Source organism: Erinaceus europaeus, chromosome 17 (assembly GCF_950295315.1).
Source record: "Erinaceus europaeus chromosome 17, mEriEur2.1, whole genome shotgun sequence".
Lineage (NCBI taxonomy): Eukaryota > Metazoa > Chordata > Mammalia > Eulipotyphla > Erinaceidae > Erinaceus > Erinaceus europaeus.
The window spans coordinates 11,246,687-11,263,391 of record NC_080178.1 but is presented as its reverse complement, the minus strand read 5'-3'; the positions used below and the strand labels follow the sequence as shown (position 1 = coordinate 11,263,391).

At 48.7% G+C, this 16,705-nt stretch overlaps 2 protein-coding genes across 2 annotated transcripts; both read right to left on the bottom strand.

Moving 5' to 3' along the window:
* Positions 1 to 1,120: 1,120 nt before the first annotated feature.
* LOC103116504 (uteroglobin) lies at positions 1,121 to 2,562 on the bottom strand. Its single transcript, XM_016189648.2, has 3 exons — positions 2,386 to 2,562; positions 1,584 to 1,771; positions 1,121 to 1,183 (listed from the first exon to the last, which is right to left on the bottom strand). Exons 1-3 carry the CDS (start codon positions 2,444 to 2,446, stop codon positions 1,121 to 1,123), a joined length of 312 nt encoding a protein of 103 aa, XP_016045134.1. The 5' UTR covers positions 2,447 to 2,562.
* A 1,367-nt stretch (positions 2,563 to 3,929) lies between these two features.
* LOC132534032 (uteroglobin-like) lies at positions 3,930 to 8,826 on the bottom strand. The gene is made up of 3 exons (XM_060177457.1): positions 8,703 to 8,826; positions 4,934 to 5,121; positions 3,930 to 4,090 (listed from the first exon to the last, which is right to left on the bottom strand). Exons 1-3 carry the CDS (start codon positions 8,761 to 8,763, stop codon positions 4,019 to 4,021), a joined length of 321 nt encoding a protein of 106 aa, XP_060033440.1. The 5' UTR covers positions 8,764 to 8,826; the 3' UTR covers positions 3,930 to 4,018.
* Between the last annotated feature and the right edge of the window lie 7,879 nt (positions 8,827 to 16,705).

Below are 16,705 nucleotides of genomic sequence, written 5' to 3'. Positions count from 1 at the left end.
GTGGCAAAACCTGAGGGCAAAGACTGCATCTGCATAATTCCCAACACAAAATGAACTGTTACCTCCATCCACCTGCCCCAGGGCCTATATGTACATTTATATTTTACTCCAGAGCCTGTGTTACCTCTAAGTCCCTATTCTGAGCTCACAGCTCATGGTCACATGTGGTCTTTTCTTTATCTCTCCCTTCCCCTCTCAGTCTCCACCCCCTACTCCCTGTGCCTCTATGTCTCTGGGCATGGAGGGCAGCCCCATGCACACAGGCACTTTGGAAATGGACTTGCTTGGTCAGGAGTGATGGTCCCAGAGAGGGTCAGGGAGGTACCTGTAGTGGCCTAAACAGAAGAATGAGATGGAGCTTTCTGAGATTAGAAACAGCCTAGGTTTGGCTGGGGAGAAGGCTCACACAGTAGAGAGCACACTTTGCCGTGCAGGAGGGCTTAGGTTCGAGTCCCTGACCACCACAGAACAGCACCTTACAAAAGGAGAACGTCACAGTTGGTGGAGTGGAGTATAGCTGGTGGTGGAACAGGAAGGGAGGCCAGGTCCTGGATCCTGGCATGTGCTTAATGACCTGTTCCTTCATTCATTTTTTTGTTCTTTTAAAGACTTGTTTTTACAAGTGAATGACAGAGATAAGCAATCAGAACCCTGCTCTCATACACACATCAGGAGCCTCAGCCATGCAAGGCCTGCTCCCTGTAAGCTAAACTACTTCTTGGTTATTGAAGACCCATTCTTTTTTGCTTCTGGCTGGCCTCATCCAGAAACCGGCAGTAGAAACACCTTTCTCAATCCAATAAGTGACTAAAAAACGCATAAGGACAGGGATATAGGTCTCCCTGTTGGAGCACTACGTATACACCTGAGCCCCTGGATGCTGCAGGTTCAATCCTAGGTCTCATCTTATGTCAGCAGATGCTCTGGTTGCTCTCCTCTCTCAAAACCAAGTCAATACAGTTATTTAAATAATAATTCATAATTGTCTATTAAAAAGAAGAAAGAAGCCAAGGACAAAAGAGTGAGATGCTTATGCTTTATTGAAGGACTGAAGCAGGGCTGGTGGGAGGAATATTTGGGAGGGAGGGGAGGAGGGAGCTTCTGAGGACAGTCGGGGCTTCTATGAATGTACATCTTCAGCCTGGGAACCCTCGGCGCACTGTGGGCTGGTTGCCATCTCGTGCTAAAACAGATCAACACACAATTCAGTGGATTGTGAGCAAAAGGCCGAGTTAGGCTGACAGAAGGAGACACAGGGGAGTCTGGGAGGCAGTGAGTTTGGAAGGACTTGATTATACCCCTTACAGAGAGGGAAGGGGACATGTCTGCAGGGGTTGTGGCTGCCATGGTGTGCACAGGGACTCTCTTCTCTGCATTAGAAGAGGATCCCCAGTGGCCAGGGCATAGCTCAGAGAGTCAGAGCACAGGACTTGTGTGCTTGAGGCCCAGGTTGAGTCCCCAGCACCAGCCTATCAGAGCTGAGCCGTGCGTGTTCTTTCCTCTCATGCCTCCCTCCCCGGCACACAGAGAATAGTGTCCCCAGTGGTTTGACTCGGTGACCCAGGGATTGGAAATACATGTACCAAGAGGTTATTGAGCTTGTCCTTGAAGGTGACAGGGAAGGGGTCCATTAGTAACTTGAGTTGGAATCCTGCTTCTCTTGAGTCTTTCTTAAGAGTGAACACATCCATGGCAGACCCAAATTCAGCTTTTGAGCCCTTGAGGAGATTCTGCAGGACATTGATGAGTGGGGGGCAGACCTCTGCAGATGCTGGAACACAGAGGAGAAGAAGCACATGAAGCTGGGTCCCTCTCCAGCCCAGCCAGCCATGCCCAGAGGCAGACAGCTGGTGGTCACAGCCTTTCCGGGGCTGGACTAGAAGGAGCCACCTGACTGTGCCTGAGCTGTGCCCACAGGCATGAGTGTGGGTGCTTCCTTCCTGCTGTGCCCGGGGTGGGAGACTGGTCTTGAGTTGGACATCACTGGGGGTGTGAGGAGCTGCCATCCACTGGAAAACCAGTTTGGCTCTTGGAGGGTGGAGGCTGTGGGACCTACACTTGGGGTCTGTCCAGGACTGAGCTCGTTTCCCCTTCTCTCAGGCCACTACACAAGCTCTCGTCTTTATGGGGCCCTGTTCTCCCCTGCCTCTAGTCACTTTCCTGTCCCGGAAGTGTGAGGTTCTTGCACGTGGGTCTTGGGATCCTGCTGTGGTTTCTCCTGGGCTTGGAGTCCCTCTGCACCACCCATGTTCCCATAGGGGCTTGACCGACCTGCCCTATCTTCCTGTTGGAGAGTTGACCCCTCACACGGAGAGAGGAGAGTGGCTGTCCCTCTGTGGACCTGCCCTGGGTGGCCTGGGGTGGGGGGAGGGTGTGGGCACTCACCAGAGCTGCAGGGGACAGAGAGGGTGACCAGGGCCAGGATGACAATGATAGCGAGCTTCATGATGGTCAAGAGGCCGAGGAGGTTCAGGGTCCAGTCTCAGATGGGGTGAGCTGTGAGAGCCGTGTCCCTGGGGTGCCTGCTTATATGCTGACTCCAGGCTGGGGCTGAGGGGTGTGGCTAGGGGGAGGGGGCCACACTATTGACTTGGGCACTGACCCCATAGAGAAAGTAAATATTCTCTCTTCTCAACCCAGTTGTGTTTGTGCATCGAATTAGAGCTCACACAATGGGTCACTGAGGTGGAGTGGACACAGAGTCTCACATGGAGGTGGCAGATGTCCTGAGCCTGAGGGTGTGGAGACTTGCCCACCACTGACTTTGTACCTGAGCTTTGGCACCAGTAGGGTGGACAGAAGCCGTCGCTGACCCTGACACCCAGCAGAGGCTGAGGTCCCCGGTGTCTCCCAGAGGCCAGAGACTGCATGAGGCCGTGGAGCTCTTGGTGTGCACTGGCTCCTCCCCTGCCACCCTTCAGGTCGGGGACCCTGCAGTCTCTCAGGACCTGTGGTCCAGGGGGCAGCCATGATGAGCCTGGGGCTCCCGGGCTAAAGCGTGCTGGCTGAGCACATGCTTCTCCAGGAGGCGTGCAGAAGCCCACGCCCAGAGAAGCCTGCAGGACCCTCTGGGGCTGGTTGTTGAGCTGTGGCTGCTCTCTAGGTGGCCTGGGGGAGGCTGGGACAGGCCCAACCCTGTGTGTCCCCTTAACAGAACACACCTTGTGGGTGTCTCCCTTCCTTCCCGTACAATTTTCTGCCAAGGCAGCAGGAGCCTCAGTAAGCAAGGCCTGTCCTCTGTAGTCTGAGCTACTTCTTGCCTGTGGAGGATGACTCCTTTTTCTTTTTGTCTTCCTGTTTCTCTTTCTCTTTCTCTTTCTCTTCCTGTTTCTCTTTCTTTTTCTTTTTCTTCTGGCCAGCCTCATCCAGCACCAGTAACAGAAGCACCTTTCTCAGTCCAGTAAGTGAATAAGAAAGGAATCACAGGGAGACAGCATAATGGTTATGCAAAGAGACTTTCATGCCTGAGGCTCCAAGGTCCCAGGTTCAGTCCCCAGCACCACCATAAGCCAGAGCTGAGCAGTGCTCTGGTCCCTCTTCCCTCTCTCTGTATCTTTCATTAAAATAAATAAAGTGTTTTTTTAAAAAAAGGGATGACCATCCTGACCATGGGAAGAGAACCTCACCTCTCCAGAGCCCTACCCCACTAGGGAAAGATAGCAACAGGCTGGGTGTATGGATCCCCCTGCCAATGCCCATGTGACATAGAGAGGCAATTACAGAAGGAATCAGGCCAGGGAGATAGGTCACCCTGCTGGAGCACTGCTGAGCCCCCCGAAGTTGCTGGTTCAATCCAAGGTCTCACCTTATGTCAGAGCGGATCAGTGCTCTGGTCTCTCTCTTTTCTCAGAAACAAGTCCTTGCATTTTTTTTAAAGTAACCATTCGTAGCAGTCTATTCAAAAGAAGAAAGAAGCAGAGACAAAAGAGTGAGATGCTTATGCTTTATTGAGGGACTGAGGCAGGGCTGCTGGGAGGGATATTTGGGAGGGAGGGGAGGAGGGAGCTTCTGAGGACAGTCAGGGCTTCTGTGGATGAAGATCTTCAGCCTGGGAATCCTCTGAGCACAGTGGGCTGGTTGCCATCTTTTGCTAAAACAGATCAACACACAACTCCCTCAGTTGTGAGCAAAAAGCAGTGTTAAGCTGAGAGAAGATGCAGAAACTGGTTTCAGCTCAGAGGCTGGGGAATCTGAGAGATTCTTTGTAAGAGCGCTGATGATTTCTCTGAGTTCTCTTTAACAGAAGGGAAGGGTACATGTCTGGGTGTATTGTGGCTGTTATGGGACTCTTTTCTCTGCATTAAAAAGGGTCCCTAGTGGCCTGTGAATAGCCCAGAGAGTCAGAGCACAGGACTTGCATGCTTGAGGCCCAGGTTCAGCCTACAAATCAGCCTATCAGAGCTGAGCCATATTATTTAAAAAAATTATTATTATTTTATTTAAATTTATTTATTTTTACTATTCAGCTCTGGCTTATGGTGGTGTGGGGATTGGACCTGGGACTTTGGAGCCTCAGGTATGACAGTCTCTTTGCCTAACCATTATTCTATTTACCCTGCCCTATTATTATTATTTTATTGATTTAATAATGATCAACAACATTGTAGGATAAGAGGGGTACAATTCCACACAATTCCCCCCACTGGAGTTCCGTATCCCATCCCTTCCATTGGAAGCTTCCCTATTTTTTATCCCTCTGGGAGCACAGACCCAGGATCATAATGGGGTGCAGAAGGTGGGCGGTCAGGCTTCTGTAATCGTTTCTCTGCTGGACATGGACATTGGCAGGTCGATCTACCCAGCTTGTCTCTGTCTTTCCCTAGTAGGGCAGGCTGAGCTGTGTTCTTTTTCTCTTATGTCTCCCTCTTCGACACAAAGGAAATGTGTCCCCAGTGGGCTGCCTTGGTGGCTGAGGGGATGGGAAGGCACATACCATGAGCTTTTGGAGGCCTTTTTTGGTCTGTGGGGGGAAGCTGTCTATCTGAATCTTCAGGTAGACCCCTGCATCTTTCATGTCTTTTTCAGGCATGAACATGGCAATGGCGGCTTCATAATCAGACACAGAGCCCACAAGGAGGGCTTCCAGAGCTTGGAGGAAGCTGGGGCAGATCTCTGCAGATGCTGGAACACAGAGGAGAAGAAGCACATGAAGCCAGGACCCTCTCCAGCCCAGCCAGCCCCGCCTAGAGGCAGACAGCTGGTGGTCACAGCCTTTCTGGGGCTGGACTAGAAGGAGCCACCTGACTGTGCCTGAGCTGGGCCCACAGGCGTGAGTGTGGGTGCTTCCTGGGTGGATGCCAGCTTCTTGGGAGCCCGAGCCTCTGTGCACCTAAAGAGCTAGGTGGAGCCAGGTACCACTTGGTCCTTCTGCTAGAAATCAAGATGGAGGGAGTCGGGAGGTAGCGCAGCGGGTTAAGCGCAGGCGGCGCAGAGCGCAAGGACCGGCGTAAGAATCCCGGTTCGAGCCCCGGCTCCCCACCTGTAGGGGAGTCGCTTCACAAGGGGTGAAGCAGGTCTGCAGGTGTCTCTTTCTCTCCCCCTATCTGTCTTCCACTCCTCTCTCCATTTCTCTCTGTCTTATCCAACAACAATGATATCTATAACAACAACAATAACTACAGCAATACAACAACAGGGGCAACAAAAGGGAAAAAATAAATATTAAAAAAAAAGAAATCAAGATGGAGTGTGAAGACACAGGCTTCTGAGTTGATATTCATGCAGTGTTGAGAATCCAGCTCAGGCTCTCCTCCATCAGCTGTACCTCTGAGCCATCTTTCCAGCACAATTAAGATTTTTTAATTAAAAAATTTTTTTTATTATCTTTATTTATTTATTGGATAAAGACAGCCTGAAATTGAGAGGGAAGGGGGAGATACAGAGGGAGAGAGACAGAGAGACACCAGCAGCACTGCTTCACCACTCGCAAAGGTTTCCCTCTGCAGGTGGGGACCGGGGGCTCAAACCAGGGTCCTTGTGGATTGTAACATGTGCTCAACCAGGTGTGCCACTACAGAGACTTTTGTTTATAGATCTTTGCAGTCCACATTTATATTTCCATAAGTGAAGACACGAAAAGCGACCGGGTGGTTTCACTCATATGTGAAAAGGACTGATACACATGAATTTGCAAAAGCAAAAACAGAACCAAAAAAAAAGCAACAACAGCAATGTCAACAAAGCCAGAAGTATACACACTGTCTCCAAGCCTTTGTGAGAACTATTGTCAGAGGGTTGGGACACAGAACTGTGGTAGTGGGTATGATGGGAAACCGTACCCTATAAATGTATGATCTTGTAAACTACTATTAATCAAATATAAGAACAGGCTTGAAAAAAATAATTTAAAATGTGGTTGGTTGAGATGTGGTGACGCAGAACTTGGGTGGAGCTTTTGTATTGAATTATAACTTTGGACTCTTATAATCTTGAAAATTTCTATCAAACCACTCATAAAAATTAAAAAATAATGAATTTATATTTCTTATTTTTTCTTCTTATATTTTTTTCTTGGATAGGACAGAGAGAAATAGAGAGGATAGGACAGAGAGAAATAGAGAGAGGAGGAGGAGATAGAGAGGGAGAGAGAAAAAGGGACACCTGTAGACCTGCTTCACTGTTAGTGAAGCAATCCCCCTGCAGGTGGTGAGCAGGGGGCTTGAACCTGGGTCTTGCACATGACAATGTATGTGCTTAATTCTATGCACCACCACCCTGCCCAAATTTATATTTCTTTTTTAATTTTTAAAATTTATATATATTTACCAGGGCACTGCTCAGCTCTGGCTTATGGTAGTGTGGGGGACTGAACCTGAGACTTTGGAGCCTCAGGCATGAGGGTCTCTTTGCATAACCATTATGCCATCTACCCCTGCCCTCCAAATATATGTATTTTAATAAATTCAATATTAGTATGACAGAATGAGCTAGAGGCACACACACACACACACACACACACACACACACACACACACACACACACACACTCTGACCAAGGACTGGAAGGGAGAGGGAGAGGGAGAGGGAGAGAGAGAGAGATTGAGCCTTGCAGCTTCACTGCTTGTAAAGCTTTCCCCCTGCAGGTGGGGACTGGGGACGGCACACACACACACACACACACACACACACACACACACACACACACACACACACACACACACACCTCTGACCAAGGACTGTGATGGCTAGAGTATCTTGTCACTGGGGGGGGGATGTCACATGGCAGAGTCAGGTTTTGGTTGGAGGAAGGAGTTGATCAGCCCATCCTGAGCCCCGGGGAGTTTGTCAGGAGGGGACAAACTCCAAGTGTCTGTTCTTTGTCCCACAAGCTCCCCAGCTTCCAGCATGAGCTCCCTTCTCTGCCCGTCCTATTTTGCATGGAGCCCCCAGTCCCTTGTCCTTTTTGTCTGTCCTTCACTGTGGTTTGCGGTGAGACTGTACTAGAATGTAATGTCCACTCCATCTGAGACCCTCTGCAGAGCTCACATCCCTGCTTTGCACCTGCTGAGTCACCAGCCACACCCGTTCTCTTGCTGGAACTCCATTTTCTCAGCTCAGGGCTGCTCTCCTTTCTCACTTGCTTGAAGCAAGGCTAGAGAGAGACGGCGAGATGGGGGTTCAGGGATGGGCTGGTTGCCATACTTAGAGAGTGTGAGGTGTGACTGTTGTCACTGTGCTCTGTGCACACACAGACACCCAGACCCTCCCAGACTCAGTCCTAGCTCACTGAGCCACCAACTTCCACATAGCTCTGTGAGCACCAAGCTCACAGCCGTATTGATCCAGGATGACCTAGTGTTTCCTGAAATCTAAGTTCCCCAAACGATAGTTGTTATCACTGTCTTTTTTTTGTTTTTCTACAACCCCCTTTGCCCCAGGTCTTAACAGTATCTCCATGATTGTCTGAAACTCTCAGTCAGTAAATAGGGCTTTGGTAACTTTTTAAATTAAAAGACTCTGCTATTCAATAAAAAGGAATGCTGTTGTGTCCTTTGGTATACAGTGGGTGGAACTAGAGAAGAGGATGCTCAGGGAAGCAAGTGAGGAGGGAAGGGCAACCACAGAATGGTTTCACTCCAGGGGGTTGGGCGGTAGCACAGCGGGCTAAGCCTATGAAGAGACTCCCCTGTAGGTAGGGAGCCGGGGCTCTAACTGGGATCCTTACGTCGGTCCTTGCGCTTGGTGTTATGTGCACTTAACCCGCTGCGCTACCGCCTGATCCCCTGTCTTTCTAGAACATTATAGAATAGTCTGCTGTGTCTGGACTGGGGCGCCTTGCCTTGAGTTGGACATCTTTGGGAGGTGGAAGGTGAAGAGTTGCAATTACTTTAAGACCATTTTGACTCTTGACAGTGGACTAGAGGCCCCAGACAGGGAGGCTGTGAGACCTGCACTTGGGGCTCAGTCCAGGGCTGAGGACTTCATTTTCCACATATGTTCATGTTTACGGGGTTCCCTGTACCCCTCCCTCTAAGTCATTCCCTTTCCTGGAATTCTAAGGTTCTTGGACATGGAAGATGGAATCTCTGGTTTCCCACAGCCAGGGGCTTCCCCTAGTTCGCAAGGGGGGACTGTAGAGCAGATCCAGCTTCCTGACGAGGACTCAGCCCTTTCAGTCCCTCCTAGTCCTGCAAGCAGAATGGCTGCCCCTCTCTGGAGCTTATCTGGGTGGCTTGGTCTGGAAGAGGGGTGTGTTCACTCACCAGGGCTGCAGAGGACAGAAAGGGTGACCAGGGCCAGGGCAGCAGCTACAGTGAGCTTCATGGTGGTCAGGAGGCTGAGGAGGTTCAGCGCCCAGACTCAGACGGGGTGGTCTGCGTGTGATGTGTCCCTGGGTTGCCTGCTTATATCCAGGCTCCAGGCTGCACCAGCTGGGGGGTGGGGGCCACTTAGCAGACCGTACTATTGACTTGGGCAACGGCTCCATGGAAAAAGCAAATATTCTCTCTTCTCAACCCAACTGTTTGTGTGTATGTGTTGAAATGGAGCTCACACAGTGGGTCACTTGGGGGTGCAAGGAACACAGAGTCCCAAGTGGAGGAGGCACAGGGACCCAAATCTGAGGGCTTGGACTTGCCCGCCACTGACTTGTACCTGAGCTTTGGCACTAGACAAAGGCAGACGGAAGCCATTGTTGAACTCATCACCCAGCAGCCCGAGACCCGTGTTCTCTCCCAAAGACCAGAGACTGTGGCGCTCCTGCTGGGCACTGGCTCCCCTCCTCCCTGTTTCCCCTAGCTTGGCTGCCAGTAGCTCTGGGGTCTGCCCAGGTGCAGAGAGCTGCCTCACCCAGGCTCATGGGTCTCTGGTGTCTGCTCACATGTGGTGGGAAGTCAGCAGGGCTGAGGGCACTGTTGTCCCAGAGCCTGGTGAACTGAGGCTTGGTTGCCTCTTCCTCTGCTGCTCCAGCTTGTGCTCCATTCCCTGCACTTGCTGGCCCCTCCCAGCCTGCCTGCCTGCACTGCTTTCAGGGCCACAGAAATCCCTGGCAGGGAGGCAGGGTGTGCGCAACAGCCCAGGCCCCTGGGGCCTTGCTATAGGGGGTGGGGACGACGACCAGCGCCCAGGTCTGCCACATGGAGAAAGGACAGCTGAGTAGTGTCAGGGGGAGAAGGAAAGACAGTGCAGACAATAAAGCAGAGGGAGGCCAATCTCCATGAATGGTCAGGGGGGATCTCTCTGAACTGGGCCCTGGTGTTTAGAGCCCCATGGAAGGCTCTGTGCAGAGGGACACCCAGCCCTGGTTGACTTCTGGGTATCCAAGGGGTGCACAGGGGCCACTGTGCCTGCTGTGGGGAGCAGACCATGAATGTATAGGACCACTGAGTTTAGATCTGATGGATGTTATACTAAGATTAATTTTTTTATTAATGATTTACAAAATTGCAAAATAGTAGGGGTACAATTCCCACCATCAGAATTCTTTGTCCCCATCCCCTCCATTGGAAATTGCAGTAGTTCTCCCAAGGTCCTGGATATGGGTTGACTTATTTGTATGCATGTCTGTCTGACTCTCTATCTAATCAATCAATCTGTCTATCTATCTATCTATCTATCTATCTATCTATCTATCTATCTATCTAATTTGTGCCCATTTTTTTTCTATGGTCCTGTCTTCTCTTCCATTTTGAGTCACCTACACCCATTACTACTTTTGAATGTCCTTCCTTTCTTCCTCTTCTCTCTCTGGGCCCTGATGGAAGTTCAGAGCCCCTCTGGTCATCTTCCCTCAACATTTCTCCCCCTCTGGGAGTCTGGAACAAAATTCTTTATGAGGTGTAGAAGATGGGAGGTCTGGCTTCTGTAATTGCTGCTCTGCTGGACATGTGTGCTGCAGGCTGATTCCTACCTCTAGCTCTAGCTCAGGAGAGGTGAGGTTCCAGGACACTTTGATGAGGTTGTCTGCCCAGGGAAGTCAGGATGGAATCATAGTAGCAGCTGCAAGGACACTTTTATGAGGTTGTCTGCCCAGGGAAGTCAGGATGGAATCATAGTAGCAGCTGCAATTTGGTGTCTGAAAGGCAATAAGATACAAAGCACGGAAAAAAAAAGTTTAATAAATAGAAGCCAGAAAGTAAGAATAGAGTAGGTGAAAATAGGGACTTTTAGGGTGGTAAGAAGCTAGCAAGTCTATTATAGGTGTGTTCCTAAGGGCCCATGACTTTTTAGTGACTTTTGCCTGAGCTTATTAGTTAACATGGAGGTGGGCTAAAGATATTGTGTGGGAAATCCTACTAAGATTTTTTTAAATTTATTTTTTAGTATTTATTTATTTATTCCCTTTTGTTGCCCTTGTTGTTTTATTGTTGCAGTTATTACTGATGTCGTTGTTGTTGGATAGGACAGAGAGAAATGGAAAGAGGAGGGCTTAGACAGAGAGGGGTAGAGAAAGATAGACACCTGCTGACCTGCTTCGCCACCTGTGAAGCGAACCCCCTGCAGGTGGGGAGCTGGGGGCTCGAACCAGGATCCTTATGCTGGTCCTTGCGCTTTGCGACACCTGCGCTTAACCTGCTGCGCTACAGCCCGACTCCCCCTACTGAGATTTTTATGCTCAGACTCACCAAGCTCTGGATGAACTTTTAGTCTTTTAAGTTTTCCCCCTTCATTTTATTACAGAACTAGTGGTTTAACTAGTGGTTAAATTTCTTTTAAAAATTTTTTTAAAAATATTTATTTATTTTCCCTTTTGTTGCCCTTGTTTTTTTTTAATTGTTCTTGTAGTTATTGCTGTTATTGGTGTCGTCGTTGTTGGATAGGACAGAGAGAAATGGAGAGAGGAGGGGAAGACAGAGAGGGGGAGAGAAAGACAGACACCGGCAGAGCTGCTTCACCGCCTGTGAAGCGACTCCCCTGCAGGTGGGGAGCTGAGGCTCGAACCAGGATCCTTGAGCTGGTCCTTGCGCTTTGTGCCATGTGCGCTTAACCCGCTGTGCTACCGCCCAACTCCCACGGGTACAATTTCTTACCTTCCTGTGACAGGTGTCTGCACACCACTCCCACCAACTATCTAAGTCCTCCTCCATGACTGTGCACTGACCCCCAGTATCCTTCCAACAGCGCCCCAGTCCCATTCCTTTCTTCCTTTCTCCTTTCTTCCTATCCTCTATCTTCCTTCCTTCCTTCCTTCCTTCCTCTTTCTCCATTCCTTCAATTCCTTCATTCCTTTCTCTCTCTCCCTCCCTTCCTTTCTTTCTCTCTCTCTTTCTTTCTTTCTTTCTTTCTTCCTTTTTTCTTTCTTCTTTTATTTCTTTTTTTCTTTCTACAGGAGACCACAACCAGTCCAAATTGTACCCTGTATTTTTCCCATCTTTCCTTGTCCCTTAAGTCCCACCTCTAAGTGAGATTGCCTGCATCAGACCTTTTCCTTCTGGCTTATTTCACCTAACAGGATTCCTTCAAATTCCATGCAAGATGTGGCAAAGGAGATGTCATCATTTCCTAAGGCTGAGTAGTTTTCCATTGTACACATATGCCTCTTTTTAAAAAAATTTCTTTATTAGGGATTAATGGTTTACAGTCAACAGTAAAGTACAATAGTTTGTACATGCATACATGTATGCTTCTTAAGGAATCAGCTGTTGGTAGGCATCTGGGTTGCTTCCAAATTTGAGCTATTGCAAATAGTGCTGCTGAGAATACAAGCATACGTAAATCACTTTGGATAAGTGGGTTTGTTTTCTTTGGCTAAATCCCCAGGAGAGGAATTACTGGATTATAGGGAAGGTCTGTTTCTAATGTTCTAAGTTAGAACCAGTTTACATTTCCACAAGCATTGTGGGAGGGTTTCTTCCCCCCGATCCTCATCAACACTTGATGTTCCTGTCCTTTCTGTTGTATGATATCCCCACAGGTGTAAAGCAGCATTTCATTACTGTCTTTATTCTGCATTTCTCTGATAGTCACTGACTTAGAACCTTTCTTCATTTAGTGGATTGGCCATTTGGATCTCTTCTTTGGTAAAGATTTTTTTTTTTTATGCCCTTGTTCCACTTTTTAATGCTTTTTGTTGTTGCTGAGTCTTGTGAGCTCTTTATATATTTTGGTTACTAGTCTTTTATCTGATGTATGGCGTGTAAGGATCTTCTCCTATTCAGTAGGGTGCTTGTTTGCTTTGTGAGAGGTCCTTTCTTTCTTTCTTTCTTTCTTTCTTTCTTTCTTTCTTTTTCTCTCCCTCCTTCTCCCTTCCTTCCTTCTTTTCCTTCCGTCTTTCTTTCCTTTTTTTTTGTGCAGAAGTTTTCATTTTGATTTAGTCTCATTGGTTTATTTTTATTTTCTTTGCCGTTGGACTTGAGTTTCCAAAGCAAACACCACGGAGTGTTCTGCCAGTGTTTTCTTCTATGTATTTTATGGTTTCTGGTCCAATGCCCAAGTCCTTGATCCACTTAGAGTTGACTTTTATGTAAGATGATAGACAATGGTCTTGTTTCATTCTTCTGCACGTCTAAACCCAGGTTTCCCAGCTTCACTTGCTGAAAATATTTTTTTTCCATTTAATTTTGGATCTTCTTGTCATAAATGAGTTGTCCAGATTTTTATTTATTTTTTGTTTTTTATTATATTTATTTATCTATTTTCCCTTTTGTTGCCCTTGTTGTTTTTATTGTTGCTGTTGTTATTGATGTTGTTGTTGTTGGATAGGGCAGAGAGTTATGGAGAAAGGAGGGGAAGACAGAGAAGGGGAGAGAAAGACAGACACCTGCAGACCTGCTTCACCACATGTGAAGCAACTCCCCTGCAGGTGGGGAGCCAGGGGCTTGAACAGGGATCCTTACGCCGGTCCTTGGGCTTTGTGCCACGTGCGCTTAACCGCTGCGCTACCACCCGACTTTCTATTTTTTACTTTTATTTTTTAGCTTTTTATTTTTAAAGTCTTTAAAATTTGTATTAAAGTACCCATAAATGCAGTTTACAGTTTTACCCATGTGTTAAGTGTACTTCCCAGAGCTATTTTCTTTTTCACCAGGCTTATCACAGGACCTTGGTGACTGCGAAACATCCACTGTTCCTGGTGGCCACTGCTTCCTTTCGCTTTTCTTTTCTTATATCTTTTTCTTAAAAATTTTTTATTTATAAAATAGAAATATTGACAAGACTATAGGATAAGAGGGGTATATTTCCACACAATGCCCACCTCCAGAGCTCTGTATCCTATTCCCGCCCTCGTCCCTATTCTGTATCCCTCTGGGAGCATGGACCCAGGGTCATTATGGGGAGCAGAAGGTGGGAGGTCTGGCTTCTGTCATTGCTTCCCCACTGAACATGGGCATTGGCAGGTCGATCCATACTCCCAACCTGTCTCTCTCTTTCCCTAGTGGGGTGCAGATCTGGGGAGGTGAGTCTCCAGGACACATGGTGGGGTTGCCTGCCCTCGGAAGTTGGGTTGGCATCATAGTAGCATCTGGAACCTGGTGGCCTCACCCGAGATTCCCAGGTTGAAAGCAGCTTCCTTGCAGAGCTCACACCAGGTGTTGTCTCCAAGCTTCCATCTTGGCTCTGCCCTGCCCCTTTTTATAGATAAGACAGAAAAATTGAGAAGAGAGGGGGGAGATAGAGAGACACCCACAGCAGTGCTTCACTGCTGGAGAAGCTTCCCTGTCTTGCAGGTGAGGATTGGGGGTTTAAACCCAGGTCTTACCCCATGGTAAGGTGTGTGCTCAACCAGGTGTGCCACTGACGGTCCCCAGTTCAGAAGTTTTATGTACATTCACACTGCTGTGCAAACATCACCATCCATCTCCTAACTCCTTTTATTTTGTAACACTGAATTCTATACCCAGGGGCAGGATGCTTGCGTACACATGGTACAATACATATTGAAATTCTATAGCTATTAAACAGTATCCACTCTCCCCTCCACACTTCCTAAAGTCCCTGGCACCCAGTGTTCTAGGCTCTGTCCGTGGGTCTGACCACTCCTGGGTAGCTCAAAGACATGTGCTCAACAGCACTTGTCCTTTTTTGCCTGGTTTATTCACTTATCTCCATATCCTCGAAGTTCATCCAGGCTGTTATGTGCCAGATGTGTTCTCTACAGTGTATGTGCCTATTTTTTTTTTTTTATTCTGCCACCAGGGTTATCACTGGGGCTTGGAGCCAGCACAACAAACCAATTGCTCCTGGTGGCCATTCCTCTTCCTCCTTTTTTCCCCCTTCTATTTTATTTGATAGGACAGAGAGAAATTGAGAGTGGAGGTGAGATAGAGAAGGGATAGAGAGGGAAAGAGAGAGAGATAGACACCTGCAGACCTGCTTCACAGCTAATGAAGCAACACCCCCCGCCCCACCGCAGGTAGAGAAAGGGGACTCAAACCAAGGTCCATCCACATTATTACAACCCCGCATTTGGAGAGTGCCACTGTGCTTACAGCGAAGAAAAATCTTTCATTTTCCCTCCAAAAAGGTCCTTCTTTCCAGGGACTGCTGTTACCTTCCATGTCCAGAAATGCCTTATGTGTGTTCCATCCAGTCAGTATGTACATGGATGCGTTTACTCATTCATTCTCCTGAGCTGGTTTTACTTCCCCCATGTTCTGCTTTGCTTCTCTCCTGCCTGCCTGGTGGTCGTTGCATTATCACTTCAGAAGCTCTACCACTGTGACTCTGCAGCTTTGGTGTCTTCAGGCAAAGACACAGAGTCATTTATTCTGTGAGCACCCACAGCACGGCCTGGGGTAGAGCCCCAGCTCTTAACTGTGTTAAGAGGGCTCCTAGGCTCCAAAGGCCACGTGACTCACTTAGCAATTCCTGCCACAGAGTTGTACTTAGCAGGCATTAAAATACAGATTGCCAAGTTCATCACCGCAATGAAGGCAGGTAACTGAGAGATATAGAGACTCAGGGAGAGGTCATTATGGGAACCTCAGACTGGAGAGGGCTTTCCTCTATCCTCTTTGTTGACTCATTCCTTTGAGTCTTTTCTAGATCAGGGAAGATCTCCCCAAGTGCCTGCCCACTGGACCATCCTCTCTCTCCCACCTGCCTGTTTTTATTGAGCATCGAGGCTGTCTGAGTGGCTCCCAGACTCTGACCACACTGCCATCAATCAGCTTGTGAATTGGCACAGTTCTGGCCAGGGGCCCCTAGTCAGAACCGGGTCTGGGTGAGAGTATGACCTTGGGCTGTTGGAAGTTCAAGGCAAGGCCTGGCCACAGCTGTGGGAGTAGCAAGGCAAGTTGCCCTAGACTTAACCTTCCCTGGGCTCCAGCTCAGAGGGTGTGAGCACTTCATGTCTGGCAAGAGAGCAGCAGGGAGAAAACCTCAGATATAGCCCAAGGGTGGTTCCGGAAGCCCTACATAGAGATTTGGAAGATAACAGTCCCTCCCCCTGCAAGTCCCCCTCCTCCACACACACTGTGTGCTGCTGGGCTGAGGAGCACCCTCTATGGCCCTAGGGAGTCTGTCCAGCCTCCCGATCAGATGGCCCGCTGCCATGGTAGGTGGAGGGACCTGCCACAGCCCTCAGCTATACACCAGAGGTACTGACCGAGACCAGAAGGCCCCTCTCGCACACTCCCAGAGCTTTGCACAAGTTCTACCTCATGCCTGGAACACACATCTGTGAGCAGGAAACTGGGGGACAGCTTGTGTTGGTGTCTGGCATGCTGCCAGTCCCAACCTGGTCCTGGAAACAGGTTTGTGGCTCTGGATGGATCTTTCTGACCCAATCTATCCTGCTGGGCCACTGGAGGACTGGCTAGGCCACAGGCTCCTGATGCAGCCTGTGACGCCAGCTGTGGGCAAATGGTGGGGCTCAGCCTCCTCTTTCCACCCTGGGCTTCCAGCTCCCCGTGGATCAGGAAACACCCTGAAGCAGAGGAGATTTCCTCTTGTGGGTTGGGCCTATTCTCTTCTGCCTCCTCTGTGGCCTCTGTGGCTGAGCCCTGTGTCACTAGGGGCCTCCCAGAAGGAGTCTTGTGATTTCTGCACAGTCCAGGCTGATTTTGTTCACCAGTCATAATGTCCAGAGCCCAGGAGCTTAGAGCACTCCCCAAAATGTCATGGATCTGCTGGCAAGAAAATCTAAGAAGACAATCTCAAAAACATAGTTAGTAGATGTTTATTTGGGTAACATTATTATTAGTAACGTACATTTTCTTTGTTGTTACTTAAGGTTTTCTTAATGCCACCTTGGTTTGCAATGCTGTAAGATTTTGGCTTGAGGAAACAGCATATAGGCTGTATAAAAAAGACTCACATGCCTGAA